This window comes from Hippoglossus hippoglossus, chromosome 17 (assembly GCF_009819705.1).
Source record: "Hippoglossus hippoglossus isolate fHipHip1 chromosome 17, fHipHip1.pri, whole genome shotgun sequence".
Classification (NCBI taxonomy): Eukaryota; Metazoa; Chordata; class Actinopteri; order Pleuronectiformes; family Pleuronectidae; genus Hippoglossus; species Hippoglossus hippoglossus.
In genome coordinates this window covers 19,496,406-19,522,090 of record NC_047167.1, presented here as the reverse complement: position 1 = coordinate 19,522,090, position 25,685 = coordinate 19,496,406, and the positions used below count along the sequence as shown (strand labels likewise).

Below are 25,685 nucleotides of genomic sequence, written 5' to 3'. Positions count from 1 at the left end.
TGGCTAAATTTAGTCAAGACCTCAATAGTTGGTTATATTTTAAGCAACGTGCGGCCCCAGCACAATGTGCACTCAGAGACAGCCAGGGCTAAACTCTAAAAAAAAGGATAATGAAAGAATAATTGGATGCACAGACTGTGGAAGTTATCAGTAATATAAACAACCTCCCACTGACAACACAATACTGCAACACACCAAAAAGCATCAACAGCAGTTTGGTCTAATTTGAACCCACTGTATGAAATGTCTAAGAAGTTGTGCAGTGCACCACAGTCTCCAGTCATCAGACATGTTCCAGCACATGTGAAGTTTCCATGGTTCGCCCTCTGGCCTGTCATCTCAAATAAACATAATGTCTGGAGCTGAGTGAAGCTGCATTATCCACCTCGAGGTAAATGACAATACAATTGGCCGCATTGTTTTAGTTTAACCCCCAAATGTTTCTCATTAAGCTGAGTTTTATGTGATGGTTAAGCACAAATTAAGGCAGGATCTGCCATATTCAGGATATGGCAGAGACGTAGTGATGGGATGCGTCTGTCTGCTGATTTTCCATCGGTTACGGTTCGTTTAACGACAAAGTTTTCCCGTTTCTCTCTTTATCCAGACTCCGTTGGATGGAGGCTGTGTCTCGATGAAATCAAGGAGTAGAATGAGCTGTTTGAAGTTAGTGGGGCCTTGTTGGGTTTCAACCTCCACTGGCGATCATAAAAATATGTCTTATTGTTGGTGATACCCTCAAGGGTTTTCTGTCATAGCTGTTCTACCGTATAATTTTACAAATATCCTTAAAATCCAAATTGTCACACTGTAAATTGTCTTGATTGCTAATTCACATCAACTATCTCCGAATACATTTTATTGCAGACGAGTTATTGCAGACGAGGTTCATAAAATGAAAAATGAAAAATGAACTCTTTGTAAAGTTACCTGTCCTTGTCCGGCGGTGTCAGTGGGAGTTTCAGGCTGACTTCCGTCCACTGTGGAGTAGTCATACTCACCTGTGTAGTATTCTGCATCCACATTAGTCTGCAAATAAGAGCAGGAACATGCGATATGGGTAAATGCAAATCATTACAGTATTTGAGAGTTTCTTTAACATTATAATAGTCAGTATTTGCAGAGACTTTGTAATATGTGTGTATAGAAGTAAACTGATTTAACATCTAGAGTATATAGCTAAATAACTATTAAGAAAGGGAAGAAGATCAGAGGGTGAAAGGACAAGAGAGAGAAAGAAGGACATCATGTTGTTGTGTCCTCATGGTAGGAGCCATGATAACGGTATTAGTGAAGCGTTACCTCGGTCTTGGCTCCTTCAGTTGGGGGAGCGTCAGTGGCTACATCTCCTCCATTGTATTCATAGGGATCACCATAATCATAGACAGGGTACTGGAAGGAAAAAGGGACAGGGGGGGGACGGGGGGGGGGGGGCAATCGGTTAATTGGTGCAATCATGTAAACAAGGCAGCACAATGTCACTCAGACATGTTGCGCAGTATTTACATGGCATGTAGAATTGAATAGTATATTGAAAAAACTGTATCATGCTATTTTATAAATAACATGGTCAAACGATGAAAATATCACATCCATATTAAAAAAGGCAACTTATTTTGGATATGGATGAAAGCAGCAGTCATCGATTCCCCTGAGCTTCACGTGTCCTTGCTTAGAGATTCATATGCATAATTTAACAGATATTAAAATTCTCGGTTTTCTTCCAACAGGATTTTAGATGGGATTTTTTTAGCTCTGAAAATCTATACCACTTTTATGTCTCTCTGTTGTATAGGGATCTGAAGCCAGGAGACAGTTAGCTTAGCATAAAGACTGAAAGTGGATAGAAACAGCTAGCCTGACTCTGTTTAATCTGTATTAAATATATTATTAAGTTGCTAATTGGTCCCTGGCACTAAAGAGAAGAGAGAGGAATCAATCCTCTCGTTTAACTCTCCGCAAGAAAGCAACTATGTGTTACTACCCAAAATGTCAAACTATTCCTTTAAACAACCAAAGTTGATGGAATATTATGTAGTTTTAACATTTGACCACGTTAGCCTTTTTCTTTTTTTCTTCAAAAACTCTTCACTTTGTTTTTCGCTGCTCTAACACAGTCAAAACGGAGGCGAGGTAGATTAAGTTAACAGACCGACCCCTGATATGCAACGCTCTATCAACACAGGGATAAATATTAGTCCCTGGACAACTGCTAAGCTCATAAAAATAATACAAGATCCACGGTTTGCTGCAATGCTGGCTTGGCCTCGTTTCAGCGGCCAAGACGGAGAGAGGGGGTCAAACCAGAGAGAAGCCCTTGGCCAGACCGACTAGACTGACTGACACCGGAAACAGAAAGAGGGACAGGGTCAGAAAATAGAAGATAGAGGACGAGAGAAGGACTTATAGAGATTTATGGCGTTGAAGCGCTTGGCTGAGTTGAAGGTCTTCACCACAGGCTTGGATCAAAGGCATAAATACTGTAGTGAGCTCATAAAAAAAAGGAAAGCTCCCTCTTCCGTCTCCTGCAGCAATCTCCCTTCCTCTTTTAACCCAGCTGCAGACATGTGGCTCATGACTGCAGAGGAAGGGCTTAAGGTCAAGGAGCATCTTCAGAGGCGAAAGGTCAAAGCCACGCTCTGTGCATTTACAGAATTATAGAGGTCTGGTTATTAAAAAAAGAGGGTTCAGACCTCTGAGTGCACAAATTTTGGATATTTTAACTTATACGACAGGGGTTTATCAATTGGAGCAATTACTATTCAGTTTGTCAGTTGTGCAGGAGGAAATAAATTATTTTAAATATGACTGAATGGGGGAAAAACATTCCTGTCATAAATGTACAGAAATTGATAAACCAGATTTACAATGTTCTTAAGTGCAAAATCCTCTCCGCTGTCTATTCAGAATTGACAAGCTCCTTGTCTTGGCAATGAAGAGCAACTTCCAGATGAAGCAATTTTTTCCAGGACATGGTACCAACTGTACAGCCAATGTTTTCAAATGGAGTATGGACTTTTTTTTTTTTTCTTTTCTTTGAGAGGGGATTCAAAGTCTGCTTTTCCAGGTACTGGGATTCGAGCTGGGGAAGGAAAAGCTTAAATTTCCCTGGGAGTCTGGGCAGAGCCTGCAGAACTCGTTAGTGATATAAATCACGGGGCCACTCCAAAGTGGGCTCAGACTTCGTGGCAGGGAAAAGGGAAAAGTTTCCAGAGTGAGCTCATCAGTTATTTAGTGAAATGCTGAAGGAAAATGTCAGCCGACAGAAAGGCTTGAACCAGCAAAATAACAGAAAATTAATGACGAAAAAAAAGTTCCTGACACAAAGAAATTTGAAAAGGCTACAAGTGATGTTTTGGAGCCAGTGGCAATAAAATGCAAAATTTAAACGGGGTTCAAACTCAAAAAGGTATTTTGATACAGCAACAGTGAAACAGACAAGAGAAAGAGACAAATTAGAGTTTACATAGAAACTCATACCAGCCTGTCTCTGTCAAAGCACTTATGCCTGAAGGAATGTTTGTAGAAAGGTTTTAGGAGCATGCAATTTGAAGAGGATATTCTTCTAGTGTTTGTTGTATTTCTGGCACCATGAATGTGCACTGGCTTCTACTAATATCTGTCCAAGACCAAGTGTTTTCTGACAAATGATTAAAATGGGGTTTAGGAAAAAGAGGAAGTCGATGATTTCCCCTGGTCTATCTCAAATAACACAACACTGTCCAACCCCAAATCCTCACTCTGAGCACCAAAGCACGATGTCTTTACTTTTTATACTTGGTCTAAACACATCTTGGTTTGTTGAAAAGGAGAACACCATCTTGTTTAACAGTTTGTAAGGTTTACAGGGTCATGATGATCTCCTGTCAGCACAACAGGAAAGTTGCACGGTGCAGCTCAAATGTTGCTCTTGGAAAAAATGTCCAAATACAGACGTTCTATCCTCTTGAAAAAAAAAAAAAAAAGAATCCAGTAGCTGTAGGAGCATTAAAGTTTTACATTTCCTTACACAAAAAGCGGTCAACTTCAGTTCAACTCCCTGTTTTTTCATTCTGACCTACTTCATTTTCACCGTTCCACGCCTTCTATTTCGCTGTCTTACTTCATCTTTTGTTTTCTAACTGTTACTGACAACACCCAAGTCCTAAGTTCTCCTTCCAAAGTCCTGTTATCACCTTCACTACATTTCAAACTCCAGCTCTCATTAACTCTTAACTTTTCTCTTCCTCACTGAATCTCTAACCTCTTTACTTCCCCTTACCCTCCCCCACCTCTGTCTTCCCCCTTTCCCTCCCTCTGGAGAACAGCTCATCTCGCTACCTCCTAAATCCATACCCCCTGACGTGACTTATTTCCCCTTCCAGATACAGACCTCCTCTTCAGGTTCCTGAGCCTGGGGGGTGTCATGGTGGTTGGGGGTTTCACAGTCGGGGCTGTAGTGTTCACAGTAGTCGTAGGCTGCCCTGGAGTCTGCAACAATCAGCAGCTGCTGGATGTCACCCTGGAAGAATAGAAGAAGAACAGAAAAGCAGCGTGTCAGCAGAATGCAGAAAGTCAACACATTTCACAGAGTAGAGAATCATGGACTGGAACGTACACTCCCCCACGGCAAATTGTTTTCTTTCATCCTGAGTGTTACCCCCCCCCCCCCAAAAAAACATAAAACATAATGTATAACATAAAAATAGGGAGTCTGCTGGATAATTTACAATGGTACACGTGTACGTTATGGCCACAAGTTTAATTTATTTCAACCGAGGTTCTGAGAAATCAACTTTTTCCAGTTTGGTTTGGAAAAGGGTTCGAATACTCTGGAGGCTCAGCCACTGCTGCTGTGGAGGAGAAGCTATAGTCAGAAGGGCTGGGTACCAAAGTCAGTACATTTTAAGGGTACTAAGCCGAATTACGTCTGTAATACCACGTTATATCAGACGGTACAATCTCTGTACCTGTGAGCGCATCTGGACTGGAGTAATAAAGCATAGAGAGAAAGTAGGAGAGCAGGACTGAGGTGACTACACACTCCAGATCAAAGGGAAGCAGTAATGCACCTGAATGCTGAAGAAGAAGAGAATGATGTCCATCGTAAATCAGGACAATGGTGAGCAGAGCAGGTGTGGTGAAACCCTCACTGCAACAGTTGTGATGTGAGATGTGAAGCTGTCTGGGGGCAACACATCAAACTTGAAGCAGCAACCACAGGCTAACGGACATTAGCACGGCAGCAGTCAGAGCCAAATGAATGGATTAAGTTGTTAACTTCACTTTTTTTACTGTGTTGTTTGATGGTAGCTTAGCATTTTGACTTCCATTAGCCAACACTGAGCTGAGTCCAAAGCCTTAGTGTGAACTGCAGCAGAAAATGTAAGAGGACCCCAAAACGTTTTTTTAGTCAATGTTTTCACTGCATTTTTCTGTACAGAGGCTCGAACTTTTGACTTTTTAACCAAAGGAATACTCTTTTTGACACAGTTGCAAATCTTCTGTACTTTTTTAATGCCCCTCAAAGCCTTGGAGGGGCTCCAACATGTCAGTCACCAAAAACTGCGCAATAAACTGACTGTGAATTTTACTTATAGTGTCCTGACGCCCAAAATAACTCAGGAACTCGGAGAAACCCTCTCTCACTGTCCACTCTTTGTTTCTTTCATGATCACAAATAGAAACCAAATGTTAACGTCCTTGAAGTATTTACAGATTCCTCTTCGCCTGATTGCCCCAGCGTGGCACAGACGTGGTGATAATTAAATGTGACAATAAAACAACGAGGCAGATGTTGTAGCGTCCCAGAGGCAGTAGTCTCTCGACTATTAATTACATATAGTTTTATGGAATAGCTCAAGGCTTTAGAAGGGTCTGTAAGCGTATAAAAAAGAACTATTGTATAGGCCCCCTCGCTCAGCCCTTCGAGATGGTAAGTCCGCTACACAGCAGATAAATAACCAAAGTCCGTACTTATCTCAGGCCGTCTGGTTTTCATGAGCTGTTGGAAAAGGAAATTAGATCCGTGCTCACAACCCTTCGATCGGCCAAAGGCTCCTATTCCATGATTTTTCTCCAGAGGAATTTCTCAACCGGGAACTGCTGTGTCACTGGTGGAGGGAATGTTATCTATACCTATTAACCATATGGCCACCTCCCCTGACCTTTAGTTACCAAGAGGACGAATGAATGGGCAAAAAAAATCCCCAGTGCTGTGCAAAGGTGAAGAGGGGCCACCATCAGGGTGGCCTCTACAGAGGAAGCACATACATGCAGATTGCATTAAATTACAGGAGGCAACATCTGCACAAGCTTAGACCTCTGGAACGCATTAGATATTTACGGCCCCACGCTCCCATCATACGTGACCACTAACTCTCCACAGGGTATTGGACAACCCCAACAACAACTGTAACAAAGATGATATGAATTAATTCTTCATATGGAACAATCCGTTGGTGCTTAATAACTTTCATCCCACCTGCGGTTGTGGCATTAAGGCCATAATCACTAACATGTGCTTATCAATGACTTGCAGATCTCCCTTCTCACAAGAAAACCCATTCATTATAGATTTAAGTCTTAATAATAATACACGTTTCAAACAGTACTACCCACAATCCAAACTTTGAATTTGAAACATTGTCTGTTTCAGGTTTGCAGCTGTAGGAAGTTCTCCTATAAGAGTTGCAAGAAGTAGTAAAATAATAACTAGAGAAAAACCTTTTATTCATAGTTTGTCTGTCTCTATTCTGAATCCACCTCCGCAGCCCCTTCATTAAAATAAGTGGGCAGCATGTGAGCAATGCGAAGTGAGGCCAACGAGATCCGACTGCGGTTGCACTGGGCAGCTTCCAGGTGTGAATGTGTGTAACCGAGCGTGGAGGAGGGCGTTTCGGCGAAAAAGAGAATCTGCTTATTGAGGGGAAAAATATCCTGCTCACCAAAGTTCAGCCTGCACCTTGTGAACCTCTACCACAATGAAGAGAAACTACAATGACAGAAGTTTAGGACAAATGGATCCAACCTTAAAGCCAAAGAACAGAGAAGGGCCATTCAAAACAAAGACTTGCTTCATTTGGCAAAATGTCTGGTTCCTTCTTCCTGTGTCCATTTGTTTGGTCGTTGGTTTGTTTGTTTACTTGTTTGAAGGCAAGATTATGCATTTTCTATGGTTTCCACAAAACTGGGTCAAAGAAGATCCTATTAATCTTTGGTGAGGATCCAGATTAGGGGACAGATCAATTTTCTTCATCATTTTCTTTAACAATGAATTCTCGATGAAAAAAAAATCTGGCATTTTTAGGGAACTTTGAATTTGATTGAATTCAAAGGGGCTATTGGGCCTTGGTGGAGGTGTGTGTTGTTTGTATGTGTGTTCAATGATAAAATAAAGTGTATAAAACAACATAGTATTCATTGAAACAAGAAAACATGCAGGGGGGTCCAAACACGTCATACAAGGCTTGTCAAGAGACCACACACACACTTCTCCCATTTATAAAACCAGTCAGAGATTCAATCACTCCCATACTCCCCACTTGACTCCTCCCCCCTCTCCCCCTCTCCCCCTCTCCTTCCACTCTCTGTGTCTTCCTCGTCTGCATCTCTGTGCTTTTGTTGATGTTATTGTCTGGAAGGCACAGCGCATCTCTCTGGCATCTGCTGAGATTCCTCCTCAGAATTCCAGCAGTGATCTACAGCAATGCCCTGGCTCTGCCTCGGGAGCTGGCACCGACACTGTGGAATAAATCATCTGTCTACGCTGCACTACAATGAATTCATTAATGGGTCTGTGTACAACGTGCATGTGTGTGTGTGTTTATACGGCACGCCTCGACACATGTTAACCTTCATCTCAAACTGTAGCGACAACTGTTTGATGGGACAAAGTACAAGGAAGGTTTAATGAGACTGAAGAAAAGGAAGGACACTGGAATCATCCTTCCATCGACATTCCACCCCTGGGCAAACCAATTCAAGAGTTTGTTAAAGGCCGCCAGACAAGATAAATACAAAAGTACTTAGTTATAAACACACCACATGTTTTTCACTTGTGTTAATGTTTCACATCTGATTGTAAATGATCCAAAACACGAATACACACACACACACACTACTGATTTTCCCTGCATGGGCTTGGTGATCTTGACTTTTGCTGAGCAGAGTATATCTCTCCCAAATCACACCCCACACCTACGAGGACCACTTAAGGAAAATAACTGGCAGATGGACGATCACCGAATAGTCGGTGGTGTTGGAAAACTTGAGGAGCCTTTGAAATGTGTCCTTGTCAGTGCACTGTTATAGCAGGATGTCAAGATCCAGCATCAGCATGCTACTCAGAGAGATGGAGGACAGGGATGAGGCAGGTTGCTGACCCCCCCCCCCCGATCATGAGCACACAAAGATTTGGGCTCAAAGATTTAGACACAACTTTGATTAAATGCAGATAGCTCCTGCTGGCGCCGGATCAGAGATGGGAGGAAGCACAAGGGTTTTCTCATCCTGCATTTGTTGGACTAATTTAGAGACATAAACAAAATGAAGCCTGTGTTTGTCTCCACAAAATTAAGGCCATGCTGGATTTACAAACTTTATCAACATCAGAGTGTCGATTTCTGGATGGATACAAACCTTGCTCTTCGTATTTTCAGGGCCTGCAGACATATTGCCGTGATTTAAGCTTCATTCTGCAAGAGTTCAAAAAACCCCACCCACTCTCCTACTTCAAGCACGGTTCTTATGTGGTCCCCTAACTATCCAGAAACTGCATTTCTGTGACTGATAGTAATGCTGGGATGAAGTGCTGCCTATGGGAGGTTTAAAAATGCAGGAACACTTTTGCATTTGGTGCAAATAAAAAGTCATATCTGCACAACCCTGAAGATATTTCAATATCTGTGCCTTTTCCAAAGAAGTGAAATATAAAAATCAAGAGAAAAGCTGAAGCTCTCAATCTAACCACAAATACAAAACTATTTGTACAGTATGAGTTTAATGTCAGAATTTTACAGCTGCTATTACTTTCACTTGGATGTGGCCAATGTCTCTTATTTCAATCTGGCCACAGCTGGAGCATTAATCAGTGATTTGGAAAACTGAAAAATCGTCCAACTTCCTCAATATCAAGATCTACGGATGTCCCATCGCTGTAAATCAAACATGGTTGGGTTTTCAACACGGTATTTGACAATTACTTGCTGACATTTTACTTAGCAGAGTAATTGATAATGTTTTCTAAAGCCTAGAGAACAATGTGTGAGTGCATGGTCAAATGGTGGAAAGGTTTTTGTCTGTGGCCAGGTGCAGTAAGTCCCTGCCTGCAGGAGCAGTTGGGGGATATCAATGCGCCCAGGACACACACTTGGAAATCTGCCCAAAGCGTTTGCAAATGCATACATGCAGAGGTGGAAGGAAAGAAGACCCCCAATATTTTCACGAATTATAAGTTTGCCTCATCAATATCTTTTTCATAGACAGCTTTACTAAAGACAAAACATTAATATAAATTGACAACGATGTTTCAGGGCTTGAAAAGTGACTCCACAAGCTCTAACCAGATGGTTTTTTAAACTGTAATTTCACTAATAAAAGTAAACGAGTATATTAATCAGGATTTTTTTGTCAGAGACCTCACTGTGAACTGCTTTCATTTCAAAAACCTTCTTTCAAGAAAAAAAAAAAAGAAGTAATAAAAGATTTAATGGTGTCACTTCACCTTTCTTGGGACACTGAACCTCCCCCGCCCCATCAGCCAGATGTGGCCGGCTCAGAGGCCTCGCAGACCGCGCCTGTTCACATCAGCTATTTTACACATGTTGCTCCACCACAGGATTCTGAACATTGTAAAAAAACTTAAATTTTCTTTTGTAACCATAACTTTACTTCTGTATTTCCCTTATTTGATGTCACATGCCCACCTCTGCACAAGCTTGACACGTGTGCTGCTTTTCCAAACACTGAGAGGGGAACACATCTTGAAAGAACAAATAGACAGATGGAATTTCAAAACTGTACAAGGACAACAATTAACCAAGAAGCAGGGAAGAGGAAAAATGTATAATACTCTCCAGATTTCTCCCAGCATTTTTGATCAAATGCAGCCTTTGTGGTCAGTGCAGGGATAAGGTTTCTCTTCAAGCACTGGGGACATACAAATGTCTTGCACCCTTCAAATATTAAAACATTTTGCTTGCCAGTAGCTCACAAAACTGTTGAACTGTTTGAATCATCTGCTTGTTTGTCCACCCGCCCTGTCTTTACTTCTCTCTCTCTCCATCTGCTCTTTTCCTCGCTTTGCTCTTTTCCTATCGCAAAAGTTTTTAAGAAGCACCTTGGGTCCATTACTTCCAGGTCAGGCTGATACCATTTAGTGGGTCACAGCACATGGGACAAGGAGGTCAGGCACAGCATTGCAAAGTATCACATACGCTCCTTACACACACACTCAAATAATGACTATATTACTATTACACCAGCAGAAAACATTTAGTGACGGTACTGATGAGAAACAGTCAGAGCCTTTCTCTTCTTGCCAACCCAACTATAAACAATGATTCACTTTAAGGCTGAGAGCCCATCAGAGCCGTGTTAGATCCATCTGCCAGCGACTCGTCCTGCTGGAGGGACAGCAGTTTGGAACGATCCACCATGGAGTAATGACAGTCGTATAAACAAACCGGCTTGGCCCATTTCTCCCATGTCTGTCACACAGACAGACACACACCTGCACTTTTATGCATGCATGCATGTATTGTACATTATAGCACCCACATAAACACACATGTTGACATTCGGAGCAAACAAAGGATCCCACTCAGTCTTGAAAATGAATTTGCATAAAAATGAGACGAGGAGATGATTTTACTTCAAATATCTTGTGGCTTTTATTACAAGGAAGAAAAGCGAGGAAAGGGGGAAAAGGCATTTGGAGGCCTGGTCAGTGACCATATCTTTTAAACAGCTGTGCAATCTGAGCCAAGACTCAGCACACACTGATCATTCTTTCCCCTAGACTTCACTCTTGTGCTCCCAAGCTTTGACACCTGCTTATGCAATCTACTCCACTAAGGTAGCCATGTGCTCACAGCAGTGCTAATGGTGAAAAGGCACAACCATCTTCAGTAATTAAACCAAGAAGATGCTCAATTTATGAAGCTAACTTTATCTGTAAGGTCCCAGAAAGATGATCATAATTGTAAATCCGATTATAGGCAAGCAGCAGGGAATGTCCTGGTTTAAGTTAACAAAGTTAAAACAGTTTAAAGTTAAGTTTGGTTATGAAATGGGTTGGGTAAGATTTGGTTGTGGCCAAGAGTGAAAATCTGGAAAAGACTTTGGCCTCTTCCAGTGACTAAAGCAGGACCCCGAACATCATGTCCAGAGAATATTAAGAACATACGTGTTTGTCCTCTGGCTATTTTGAATAACCACATTTCACAATAATCTAATAACCTGCACCAATGTAATGGCAAAAGGGAGATTTTAACCAGACAATGTTGTTGGACAAAGGTCGGGATTCAACAAAATCATTGGAATCTATCCTCGGATGACTATTAATGTGCATGCTGAATCCTAAAGGGATGTTGAAATATGCAGGGACACTTGCAAACCTGCACCTGATAACACCTCTGCCCACTTGGCAGATAGACGAAGTGACTTCTGTAAGTCTTAGAGTGGAGACGTGCAGGGTGGATGTGTAAACCAGGTTAGATAATGAACTGTTCCTGCAGGGCCAGGAGCAGTTGTTTCCCGCTTGCTTCCTGTTTATATATTTTTAAATGCTTTATAAGTTAATCACCTCCTGGCTGCAGCTCCACATTTAACACAAAGTGGCATCGATGTCGTGATCCAACTCTCAAGAAGAAAGCATTTAAATGTATTTCCTATGATGTCAAACTATTCCTTTATTCTGTCCAGTAGTTGTCAAGGTGTCTTGTTGTCCACTATCTGAACCTACAGTGCACAATCCTGAGATTTATAGAGTCAAAATTTGAAATATATACATTCCACACCTTGTACCTTGGAGGAACTAATCTCAAAAACCTAATAGCAGACATGTTTTAGATTTTGACATGTTTATCTGATAAGAGAATTAGTTAGGCAATGGCCCAGAAGTTTCCATAGCCACTGAGACGTATTGATTGCAGTGCACCTGCAGCAGCTTCAGAACGAATGCCAAAGTAGAAATCCCCGGAGAAAACTCCAAACCAAACACATGGATAACATCTATTTTACAAACCGTTTTTTTTATGTACGCGAATATTCAATAATTACCCAAATTCAGTGAAGCCAGTCAGATTGTTTCCCCCTGTCCACAGTTTGCCTTGAAGTAGCCAGTTTGAAATCAGCCAATCCAAGATTATTAAACGTGAAGCGGAAATAATTAGCGTTTGAGATAAGCCTTTCTCGCTGGGTCACGACAGCATTGCTATGGTGTGATACACTGATTAAAACCACCTTGCAACGTGCACAAAGCCTCAACTCCTGGAACCAAAGGGAACCAGTTTCTTCTCTTCTCCGGTTTTTAAGATGAGAACAAAACAAACACCATTTAGTGTAATATGTGTCCAAAAAAAGAGCGAATGACTTGTCTCAAATTGAAGGGAATGTGTTGGGCGACTTTTATCCACTCAACTCTTATTTACACTAATTCAAATCTCAACTCTAATCACTGAGGCTTTCACTCTTACAGTGTTTATCTCTGTTAGTGTTGTACTACTTGTGCTTTGGCAGGAGCAAATTTCCAATGCGACGTCATCATATTGACTCGTCTGCTTGTCTATATGTTGAACCACGACATGAAGCGATGTGATCTCCTTAACGAAAAGCAGATCACTCTCAGACGATCAGTGAAGAAGAGCGGCCCCGTGTTTTCAAGTGGCTCCTCTGGCAAGTCATCTCTAACCTGGAGGCAAACAATTTGCGAGCCGTTCTACTTAGCATTCCGCACGCAGACTTCAAAGACAGGCTATTGTCTTCGGAGCTAGCATTCAGCTCACATTTTCCACTCAGCTCAAACCTACCAGTGCTAAACCTGGCAAACCCAGGCCACCGTTTCATAATCTCCATCTCAGTAACTATACACTAAGCTGGGAATTCTTATTCTTACTTCAGTTATTAAGGGAAATATGAAGAAAACCCTTATCTTACAAATAGTACTAGTCTACAGTCATTGTTGTATTAAGTCAAACCAGTGTAAAGAGGAAAAAAAGAAATAAAAAGCGTTGGACGGCACAATGTGCTTTGGACGGCACAATGTGCAAAGAGCCTTTCCACAGACATTGCCCAAGGCTCTTACCAAGTACACAAAGCCAATATTGTTGTTCTGGCCAATAAAACTCTATATTTACTGTATGCACACGCTAATGAAAGACAAATAAATTGTCAGCCTTAAAACATGTGGATTTAAAGTATTAGAGACTAAAATTGTTCCTTTTTTTCACATTAGTCAATAACATTCATTGGAAGTCGGATTCCCAGTATGCTTTCAATTATATCTGCACTCAACCAGACCAGAGAAAGTTGCCTGTGAGCCTTCAGAACTCTGCCAAAACATAATCACTTCAATCTAGTGGTGAATGCCTGCATTAAATTTGTGAAAGACACTGCTGTGTGAAAGACGGAGAAATCTTGAAGCCATCTACTCTCACAGATTTCAGTGTCAGGGGTGAAAAGTACTTTATCTTCCCCAGAATATGTGCAAAAACGGATGCAATAAGCACAACAGTGACTATGCAACATTTTGGAAAATAGGCTGTATTTGCTGTATTGCCCAGAAGTTTCAAAGTCTCCTTGTCCCAGGTCTGAACTTAATTCATAACCAAGAGAGTGGTATCCATCCTCTCGTCTAATTCTCCACAAGAAAAGCAAATACGGGAATTACCCCAAAACAAGTCAAACCTTCCTTTTAAACAAAGTCCCACCATAACCATCACAGTGCAGCTAGCTTGACCCAGGGGTGAAATATGTCGGTCTTACCTCAAAGACCTCCTCATCCAGGATTCTGGTGCCGAAGACAGTAATGCCCTCTGTGTTGATGACGGCCTGGTCACTTCTGCCAAGGGGCCTGGTCACCTTCTTCTTACAGTCCACAATGATGGTGACGCTCTTCTTCTCCACGCTGATAGCGACACGATGCCATCTGTGCAGCGCGAGAACAACACTTAGGACAAATGCTCTCACACTTTGTATTCTCTCAAGACAATAGCCTCAGTCATTGAGATTTTAACACTGATCTTTTGGTTAAGCTCCGGCACAGGGGCCATCACAGAGAGGATTTGATTGTTTTGGTCTGACGAGTCAGAGTCATGCTAGCCGTTTCTTCCTGCTCATTGTTTCTCCTTCTCTTCAGTCTTTAACCGGCTGCTGGTTATATAACTCTGGGCACAAGAGCAAGTAAGTGTATTGTCCAAAAAATGTCTGGCTATTTACTTAAATACTCAAAGGTTCCACATGTTTGAGTATGTAAGGAAATGTACTTACACTAAATGATACAGTGCTGCAGAGAGACTAATGCTATTTGACAAATCCCTGGTTTGGGTATTGGTTGTGTGGGGACAGCTCTTTGGAAATTTTAAGCACATTTCAACTGCGTCAACATTTCTTAACTGCCCACTACTGAAAGCTACGGATTTTGGAAAATTGTAAGTGAATGTAATGATTGTACTGCGGATTTAAAAGGTTTTTTTCACCCCCTATAATTCAGACAGACAACCACACATGGGATCATTTCAACGAATTTCTGTGAGCATATGTGCAAATGATCGATGGCAACTTCTAACAGTTATTTGTTTGAGCACGTTTGGACGGCGATTTGTGAAAATCCTGCCCATTACTTTGTATACAACTGCTAATAGGCACTCAGCAATTTATTTACAATGCTATTAACGCCTGATTTGTTCCATGTGCTATTAATGACTGAACAAATATGATGACAATAAATCCTTTATAAAACAGTTTTTGAGGGCCTGAGAAAATACGATAGGCAGATTGGTTTGGTTTAGCGTACAACATAACCTATAAATCTCGATAAACTGCTCAAGATGAGCCTCAAAACCGTGCTGCTTTGTTTTTGAGCCAATTAAGCAAGCTTCACAGCAAACTCGAGATTTGAAATTCCCCTCTTAACAACCTTGATTCATCTGGTTATACAGACCACCCCCCCTCTCTCTTGAGAACCCGTCACTTACTTTCCATCAGCGAGGTTGATGGAGCGGAAGAGGGGGTACTCCTCTGGGGCAGGCTTGCCATGCTGGTCCTCGTACAGGAAGACGGGGGCACGGCCCACCTCCACGCCGAGCTGCTGGATGCCTTGCTTGTTGTACACGGACAGCAGGAAGGACTGGAGGCCCGCCTTGGGTTTGATGGTAAACAGGATGGAGAAATCTTCTGGGAAAACTCCCCCTGATAGTGGAACAAGCAGCAGGCATATAGGTTGGTATGTTGGCAAAGACCAACAGATATGCAGTTTAAAATGTTTGGGTTAGTGCACATTTTTGCCAGAGGTTTTACAGCGTTGCTCAGCATCTGATTCATACAGTTACACACATGGGAACGTCCCAGTATAACCACAGTATTTCTAATTACATTCAATTGAACAGCCCTTGTGGGGACGTTGGGTCAGGATGTTGCAGATAATTGGCCGACATCCTTCTTTAAGTTGAGGAAATGAAAGAAAACACTTATTCGGATGAGAAAATAGATATCACTCTAAAAGAGCGACTGCCAGCATCTGAGTGTGGAGAGAGACCTGCAAGTTATTTACCCCCGTTCCCAGGCTTTGTGTTAGGATAAGCTAACCTGCGGCTGGTGGTAGCTTCATATTTAGCACAAAGATGCGCTAGTGGTTCTGCTCTTTACATCTAACTCTAAGATGAATTTGCAACTTTCCCATAATGTCAAACTAAAAACATATTTCTACCCCTTGTGTCCTTCAACTACACAGATTATGAAGCAATGCATCCTTGAAAGTGGAGCTCTGTGTTTTTAAAAATCTCTGTTTAATGTATAGGAGCCAAATCTGGGGACTGTATGTTCATGCAGACTCCATTTTACCATCTGGGCTTTGTTCCACATCAATCTTCTACTGACGATTATTAGTAATGACTGAAGTGAATAATGTTAAAGTTTATTAACCCTCTGACTTTCTCTCCTCACATTAAACCCAAACGTCTAGACTGGACCTGGAGCAGTGGTTATTAGGGAAGCTGGGAGAGACCATGGCGTTCACTGAAAGGGAATCAACAGTGGTGATGTCGCTGCTTTAATTTTACAAATACTGCCAAACAAATGTCATATTTTAATCCTGATAAAATAAAAGTCAAATAATACTGAGGACATTTTGACACTTGACACCTCCAACGCCTCTCAAGCACAATTATATTCCTCAAATTTACGTAACTGAACGTCTCTAAGGTGTGCTTCCAGTCTAAGCCGAAAACAAAGAGACCCATGTTTTCATTCCTTAAAACTATTTAGCATTTTCTTTTTACTGTTTACAATCCAGCCAAATTCAAAAAGACTAACACGTTCTGCGCAGACTGGGGAAATGCATTTAACAGCACTCAGTTTTAAATACATCAACTCTCTTGCCAAGTCAGTGTTGAGCAAGTTATCAGCGGGGGTCTCTTTCTACATTTCAACCTGGTAATAAAGAATGAAAAGGTCTCCTAGGGATGTGAGTGTTATTGTTATATAGTATTATGGATGGTGTTCATGTTTAAATACAGCGTGTTTCGTAACTGAGTTGGATGCATATGGAAAGCAGTAAACTGGCAAATACCAAATGTACATCTGTGAGGGGGTTCACTGGTTTTCTACAGCCAGGGACGTTCACACTGGACGAGATGATGGGAAGCAGTGAATACACCAGAGCGTAAGGAGGTAGCTAATCTAATGGGTACACAGTTAAGCAGAGTGGACTCTTTCCTAAAAAAATTAATATACCATTATTTTATCACTTTGAGTCAGGCAATGTGCATTCAATTTAAAAAAACCCTGCTAGATTTGATTGCCCCACCAAAATACGCCATACCCAAGGCTGCCAGCAATCAAACGTGAGGACAGACGTTTTATTGACAAGATCACTCCGCGAAGAATCAAAGGAAATGCTCCTCTCTTTGATTTGCTGTAATAAACTGTGGGTTTCCCCCCAAAAAAATATCTAGTAACAAAACTCCGGTGTTACTCTCCTTGAGTCATATGTTTACATGACATTTCATACGCCGCATGTGCTGCGTGACCCTCGTGCCCTCTGGGCTTTTGGAGCCAAGTGAAACGCCACTGCACACATGGGCGTCCGCTGGAAAATAACTGCTGAACGTCTGCACTGCATTTTAGAAAACGCAGGTGCTCGGAGCAAAGGGGCTTCATTAAAAGTTATTGATTGCCTCATTGTGGAATAGATATAATGTGTCTTTAAGATGTTTTTGGTTTGTCGATAAATGGAACAAGATGGTCAAACGAAAACATTCCTTACACTTTCATATAAACAATTGTTTTTTTTGAGCAGGCATAAAATTTTTAACGATGCACATGGTGTGGCTGTGGGGCGGCACTGTGAGTCGGGGGGAGATGAGTTCACCACTTTGGTTTAGACTGAAATAACTCTGCCACCACTGGTTGGTTCACCATGAGGTTTCGTACAGTGATTAATGTTCCTCTCAAGATGAATTACTAATAACGTCTGTGACCCTAACCCTTCCAACAAATACCTTCAATAATATATTTTTGGTAGCCTCAGCCTTATTTTTTATCCTAATTAGCAAATGATAATTAAGCTATTGTGAGAATGTTACTGCTGCTAACATGTCGGAGTCTCAGAGCTGCTAGCATCGGCTCTCAGTGAAATTATGTCAGTGTAAAAGGGGCTTCGGCTGAGTTTTAACCCAAAAAATGCCTCTCATCATACTCAAATAGATTTCAGATGGCTAACTATCTCCTGAACAGCAGTAAGGAAGAAAAATGCTGCACTCAACAACATTAGAACTTCAGTGTCTTTTTTATATATTTGGTATTTAGTGTAAAGCATAATAGACCCAGATGAGCTGGTAAATGCTTTCTGAGCTCCTCCCTCTACTGTCCGGAGCTGCCTGGTTTCCGGTTCAGTGTAAACGCTGGAGAACTGTGTGAGTTGAGCAAAGTGAGGAGTTACCTGGGAAGAGCTGCTTGGTTGGAGCGCTGATCTGGGCCTGTTTTCCCACTCGGTAAGCCACGTCGGGTTTGGATCCTCTGCGGGCCGTGCAGAAGCCTGTTGTTTTACGAACTCCTTCAGGAGAGCTGTGGAAGTCCAGCTCCTTCAGTACGTCCACGGGCTCGGCTGCGGAGGCAGAGCAAAGAATTGATTAAAATACTTCAATCATACCTGGGCAGTACATGTACACAGTAATGGGTTGTTTGGGAACTTTGTCCAAACAAGCTGCTGAGTGCTGAGTCGAATGTTTCCCCTGCACAGACTTTATATGGGCGGTGCAACTCAAAAAGCTTTTGTTATCACAAAGAGAAAAACAATTTTAGGCATTTTAATTTTGATATTTTTTGAAACAGCAGCTTTGTTTGAGCTTTGAAGTACGAGGTCGCTTTCAAGTGCAGTTGTTTAATTTGGAAACTAACCGGTTTAATTGCTGGAGAGAAGTCTGCAAATATCTCAAAGTATATTCTGATACTATTTGAATTTTAATAGTTTTATGTGAAATACAAGTTTGCACAGGAATGTGTGAGATTATTTGAGAAAAAGGCTTTTTCATAACAATGTGTTACAAGTGTGTATGTTGTAAATGCTGCATGTAATTTTTTACTCTAATTCCAGCTGTTGACAGAAAAACTAATCGGACCTGGCATTTTGATGATAAGTCAACACTCACATCATTACACACGTTGCCTGTTCGGGGACTGTCGGCCAAATCTGTCAGCTCAACCAGAGGTTTGTTTATGAGCTACCTTGGCAGAGGGGCAGTAAAAATGTTAGGAACCATTCAGACTGCATAATTGCCCCCCCCCCCCCCCTCCCCCCTCCTCACCTCCATTGTTACTCCCACAGCATCTATGGGATGATAAAACCCATTGCTGCTGATCACTGGGTCTTTGGGCCAAGGAGAACACCAAGGAGCTTTACACGCTTCTTAGTACTACTCCACTCTTTTCCTTCAATGGACCTGGAACTACTGAGCTTTGCAGCCATTAACACAGTTTCTCACTTCATCTCTCTCCTGCAAATTGTCTAAATCTGCCTTCATTCCTGAGAGTTTTAGGTTTTTACTCTCAGCATCTTTCTCCCAACCCCCTTGTGTAAATGTTTTTTGCTCTTAAATTCAAATCCCCACTTCCTCGAGGCACATCATCAGTTATAGTGTGATTATGTAGAATTTAAGAAGTCCAGCAGGGTGTGTTTTAAGGCTTGCATATAAGCAGGGGTATTGACGTATATAGCACAGCGTCATTTGTGATTTAATGCACATCTGCCTGAGGCTGCATGGGCTTAAACATATGCAATAAGAGTTGGTCTTTGATTCAAGGTCATTGCGGGCGTGGTGGTGGGGAGAATAGTAAATGTACGTATTTTATTCTGCCTTTTGGTCTGTGACTGGGACAGTGCGGCTCTTAAATTATCACTTCACTGAAGTAATTCATTAATTATACAATGCACACGTGCATAAAGTATTGCAACACAATCTGACTGCATTGAGTTAAAGTGTTTCAAGCCCAATAACAACACATCAGCCAATGACTATTTACAAGTATGTGATCTATGTGAGTGTAAAACCTCAAACCTTTTATACAAAAACAAGAATAGAGAAAATATACGGAGACAATAAAGTTTCCAATTGAAGTTAGACAGTATTGTGAGACCAAATAAGACGAAGGCAACAAAATCAGTGAGCAATGATTCATATTATTGCTTAGACTTATAAACTTTGCTTTTGTGTGGAAAGAGTTTGTCTTTTAAAAGTGACACAGTCATATGACTCATGTTGATGAGGTGTCTCTAAATGAAATATTTAGTTGTTTTGCTACTAATTTAATGGAATTTACTCAATAAACTACATATCAAACACCTAATTGTAAAGGATCTATACTGTGGTTTAGGTTTAGTGTTGTAAGTTGCTTTGGGTAAAAATATCTACCAACTAAGGTAAAGTATATGTAAATGTTCCATAGTGCCTGCTCCCTTGTAATTTGATGACATTCACCACATGTAATAACAGCTCTGTTCTCTTCAGTAGTAAGTATTGACCTGAGGAAAATTCTGATCTACAAACTGGCCAGAAACTTCTTTTTAAGAGAGGACATTAAAATCCAACAGAGGTGCAGACGTCCAACGTATAAAACAAAGTGACTAACAATGTAACCCGATAGCTACTTGTTAAACTGTTACACACACACACACCGCAGTGTCCAGCTCAGCTGTGTCCAGACATTACATTACGGATTTTATTTTTTTTCAGTGAGTCAAGAGGCAGGATGTATCCTCTTCAAAGGCTCAGCCATGATAAACAACCACTGCTTAAAATACCAATGGGATGATAAGGCCTTAAAGAAATGGCAGATAACAGGCTTAATGGGAAATCTCCCTCCGAAATAAAAATAAAAAACTGGATTCATGTGCTTGATACCGGCAAGAAAACATTGTGGGAAAATGATTCACAGGGATCAGACTGCAGCTTTACTTGAAGTCCACGATGCAGGAAACGTCATCAGCATGATAATACTCCATTAAACGGCATGAACCGGGAAGAACAGTTGGTCAGGAGATAATAGACGAACCAGGACAGCGTCTACTGGTGGTGAGAAAAGTGTTCACAAGAATTTCATGTAAAGTAATGGTGCTATAAAATGTTTTCCCATCAATGGAAGGACCATATGTTCCTCATCTCCACTTAAAAAGTAGACCCCAGACAGTTAAGTCCATACATTCATCACACTTTTCTGTAGTTCTCTCTTCTCTAAACTTTTCCACATCACCCTAAAGTGAAAGAAAATAATTTGATGGTAAAAGTATATGTTTTTTTGTGTTTTCCATTTTTTTTTCTAAGTCACGTGAAGTCCTGAAATGCTGATTGTGCGGTTCCTGTTCTCTTATAGTGAGGGGGGGGGGGATCTGATGGGTGGAGCTACAAGCCCACATGCTGAACCCATTATAGCTCTGGCACCACTCCCCACTCCCCACTCCCCCCCCCCTAACTAAACATACATGAGACTAAACCGAGAAGGCCCCATCCCTGTAGCTACCTCTCCTGTGTCCAGAAGAATAACAGCTTCAGCGGTGAATCCAACTCGCTTGATTTCAGCACATGCTCAGGGTTTGTTTTTTGGAGGTTTTTTTTTTTTTTTGCCTCTATAGTTTTTGGAAGTTGTGCAGATCTGCTCTTTAAGTGACGGGAAAGGACTCAAGTCGTTTGTGCTGGGGCGAGTCCAAAACCACCCGATGCCACAGTCGAGCATCAAGCCGGGAGATCTTTTGATTTCTATTAAATTCAGTCCTGTAGTAACTTTGGGAGAAGTTAAGTTTAAAAACAAAAAGTTGTTTTAGAAAGAAGAAAGTGGATTTTTAACAGACACAGGGTTCACTTTGTCCTGCAGACAGGCAGACTGACTATTGACTGGCGCACACAGACAGAATAAAAGGCAAACGCCAAGTTTTAAAACCTCACAACAAATGTCTCATAAAAAGAAAAATAGTCCGTGGCTCTTCTGAATATTGTCCCAAGTACAGAGCTACTGGTTCTTGAAAGGGAAAAGAGAGAGAAAAAGAAAGAAAGCTTGGATGAAGGTCTCTTTGTGAGTTTCAGAATGTCTTTCTGCATTACTGCATACCTCAAGGCCTCATATATTCCAGATGTGCTGAATTGGCCTGGACCGACCCCCCTCCCCCTCCCCAACACACTCACACACTCACACACACACACCTGCCCACCCCGCACCCCAGCTCTTCAACCCCTCTCCTTCCACAGCCATCGCTTCACAGAAGCCCTGAAAAACAGGCAATATCCCAAAACCATTAAAGACCCCAAATGAGTAGGCAGCACTCTTTAAAAAGTTTCTCAGTCTCGCAGGAGTTTGAGCCAGTTTGTACACATCCTGAAAAATATATATAAACTCCCATCCCTCCACCCTCCAAACGATTATAAACCATATTCTAATCATATGGATGAAAACCACAAGAGAGAGAGAAGACGGCGCTCTCGTGCTGAAGGTACCGACGCAGACGCAGACTCTCAGTCACAGTCGTGTCTGAGGGGGTAATTTGTCAGTCTCTCTGATTTTTAATGACACATCTCCCTGGCTGCTGTCGGGGACTTGTGATCTACTATCTGCCGTGTTAACAAGCTTCTAACATGACAAAGGACAGTGATTTCCCCCGGAGGCACTGAAACACGTAGCGACACGAGAAAAAAACCTCTGTTAAAGTAATTAAAGCAATTTCAGCCCTTGCACATTAAAATTACCATTTTCAGCTGTATACAGGCTAAATTTCCAGCTCTTCCCCTCCCGTCTCATAACTCACCAGAGACGCACAGTTTGATGTTAAGGTTTGAACTCGTGATTAACGTTTAAATCTGTGACACTCTTGACTTAATGTCTCTGTGGCTCTGTGGCTCTGTGGTCGCAGCAGCAGCAGCAGCATCTCGGGACGTCGTGACGGTCCTTCTCTTTTTTTTGTGTCACTGCCATCTACAGAGAGTTGGCAGCATAGGCAGCAATTAAAGTGCACTGGAAGGCCTGTAAATGTTTGCTAGCACATCATGCAATTATGGTTAGCTTAAATATCAGTCAGAGTGAGGAGAGATGGGCAATGGGGAAGCCATGCCACTGTGGTATTTGCTTTAATGATCTTTTCATCTTTGGGGGAGCTCGGAGCAATCTGCAGGCCGCTGAGTGGTTTCTAGAAGTATCACAGGGGTTAAAAATCAATAGGTGATGGTGGTGAAAGTGGGGTGGGGCCTCAGAGAGGGATGACCAACTATTATATGACACACTCTGATTAAAATTTTGTTAAAAAACTTAATTTCTGTCACTATTGGGGCTTTAATAAAAGAAAAAGTTCAAACAGTTATGATGTTGCACAACTTTGACTCACTGAATTATCCTGGATAAAGTCACATTATACTGGGTGGACGCATCAATGACTTCACAGACAAAGGAAATATAAGAGAAGAGGTTAATGTGACCCACATATGTCCTTTAAAGCCGAGAAAATACTTCAGATTTTTTTTTTTCCTTTTTCCATCGACGCCCCTTCTTGGACTCAGTGGGAGCCCAGATAATGTGGAAAGATGGAGATCCCTCAGGCCAAAATATGAATTTCACTCGCAGACTTCTTCCATGATACGGTGCCCAGTGAAATTAACCACAAAACCCTATTTTTTCAGCTACAATGTGCTGCTGATATCAGTCAGACAAACCACAAGCTTGTCAGACAAAAGTAAGAAGCCACATTTTGTTCTCATTGTTGTTTTGGAAAAAAATGTGTGAGCTTCTTGCTGGGAAATCTGAATAGTTTCCAATATTAACCTCCTGCAAAGTGATGAGTGGAATGAAAATACACAAGGAATGTTTTTTTTTACTGTGATGATCTCAGCTTCTGAAACTACAAATTTTTTTGGCATTTTTGACCACCAGTGAGATCCATCATCGCTCACTCATCACTTAGACGCACACTTTTTTTCCAGTCCTTCCAGTAGCTGACCACACCTGGAAGACAGACTTCACCTACTTAGACACCCAGAGGAATTTAAGACACAATCACATCTGCTTTGACTGCGTGGACTAATAAATAAATAAATCGTAAAAGTTCAATCAAGTCCAGATTAATTGTGACACATTGACACAATTTTAAAAGTTCAAAAGACTTTAAAATTTACTCGCAACTTGGATGTGGGTGTAGTCACGTGATTTGGGCTCAATTTGGTGCCAATCCCTGTTAAACTTTAACAAACCAATCATTGCAATTGCCTGGTTTATTAAACAGTGTGTTGGATGTGGTGAATAAGGTCTTAAAGCATTTGGGAAGGTGTTTAACGGGAGTTAAGGTGGGTTTGATTCCACTAACACCTTAGGGCTGTGCGCCCCTGTGCGCCCCTGGATGCCCTGGAGTTGGCAAAGTGTCGGAGAGGCGCTGCGTCTTCTTACCTGCTCTGACTTCGGCCGCTTGTAGAAGTAAAATTAATGTAACCAAAGCGGTCAGCGTTGAATCCAATAGCGACCGTTTCGTTTTCCACCTGGTGGTCCATCTTTGCATCTCCATGGTGAGCGCCCGCGTCTGTGCTGAGAACGGGCGACTTTTTAAATGGAGTGAGAAACGCTGTCCCTTCCACAAGTCCACAAAGAAGAAGAAAAAAAGTGTGTGGCTACTCTACAGCTCCATGTGTGAGGGAATACCGCCCGGGCCCTTCAGATCCGCTCCCCCTCAGCCCAGCTCTCGCACTGATGGTGAAGGGCTCTCCTGAAAAAAAGCGCAACAAGCCACTCCGCCGCCTGAGCGTTGCGCACCGTCAGGAGGAGGCTGGACAAACGCCCCGCAAACACGAGCACGAAACCCAGTGGAAGATACCGACACTGGAAAATCCTCCGCTCATCAAATCACCGGCCGGGAAAGTTGCCTCGGGGACCCGCCCCCCTCCCTCCCCTGATGTTTGGCACGAGGTCTGAGCAGCATCAGTTGCAGCATCACTCCATCCCGGGGAAACCTAATTACAGGACACAGTGCAGTATCCCAGACAGATACTAGAAACAATCCTAGAAGAACTCCTGGATCAAGCCAAGAAGTGAGATTCAGAGGAACAGAGCTCGATACATGGAGGAAATTGCAAACATCTCAATTTTAGCTACAAAGAAATAAGCTCAGATCAGATCAGACAGGAGATGGAAACTACATTTACTTCATTACTGTACATTTGTTCATGCATCTTTACTTGAGTAGCTTGTATTGGACTTGCTTGTTTCTACAGAAGACGTTTCACATCTCATCCAAAAGGCATCTTTAGGTCTAACTGACTCAAGGTTCAGGTCTTTAACCTCTATGGGTCTGAATATATGTTGAGAGTCGTTCCTTTAGAAACACAAGCAAGTCCAGTTGTCTCGTAAAACTCCTGAAGATACAATAACCTGGATGACTGAATATCCTTAAAGATGTGTTTACTTATGTAGATATATCTCAGGTACTTTATACTTTTACTCCAACATCCATCCATCTTTACTTTACATCTTTACTCAGCATTGCTTTACATGTTCACATTGTTTAGGTGCATTTATCCAATCAGAGCTGGCAGGTAACATTAGACTCCGCCTCCTGCAGCAGTAGTACAGCATGGGTTTGGAAAAGGCGACCAATGAGATTCAGGTATTAGTTAATATGACAATGCAAAAGTTTTCAGCGGCATCATCCGAAACAAACTTCTTGCATTAAACAGAATATATAGTAGGCACAGTTAATGTAGTAGTAGACCATTACATTAGGGAACAGGCTATACTCAGTAAACACTTTTACTTTCAATACTTTAAGTACACCTAAAAGCAAGTACTTCATGTACTTTTACTTGAGTAGAAAAGTTAATATTGAATTTTTACATTTACTTGAGCTCATTTATGTCTATTTGTTTGTACTTTTACTTGAGTAAAATGTTTGAGTACTTACCTTCACTAAATGCAAATGAAGTGGTGGAGTGAAGTTGTCATTTTGGGAGGTTTCCTGAAAGCCTCAG

General features: G+C 41.7%; 1 protein-coding gene across 2 annotated transcripts in view; it reads right to left on the bottom strand.

Annotated features, from left to right (window-relative positions):
* Positions 1-24,514, bottom strand: part of LOC117777751 (collagen alpha-1(XI) chain-like) — a 77,489-nt gene extending 52,975 nt beyond the window's left edge. Inside the window, exons 1-7 of one of the 2 annotated variants that reach the window (XM_034612660.1) lie at positions 24,115-24,514; positions 18,140-18,304; positions 15,177-15,390; positions 13,966-14,128; positions 4,373-4,501; positions 1,303-1,392; positions 931-1,029 (exon numbers count right to left, since the gene is read on the bottom strand). In XM_034612660.1, coding sequence (XP_034468551.1) covers positions 931-1,029; positions 1,303-1,392; positions 4,373-4,501; positions 13,966-14,128; positions 15,177-15,390; positions 18,140-18,304; positions 24,115-24,229 — 975 coding nt within the window. In that variant the 5' untranslated portion in view covers positions 24,230-24,514. The remainder of the gene's footprint in view (positions 1-930; positions 1,030-1,302; positions 1,393-4,372; positions 4,502-13,965; positions 14,129-15,176; positions 15,391-18,139; positions 18,305-24,114) is intronic. The other variant, XM_034612661.1, reaches the window with a different exon arrangement.
* Positions 24,515-25,685: the final 1,171 nt, after the last annotated feature.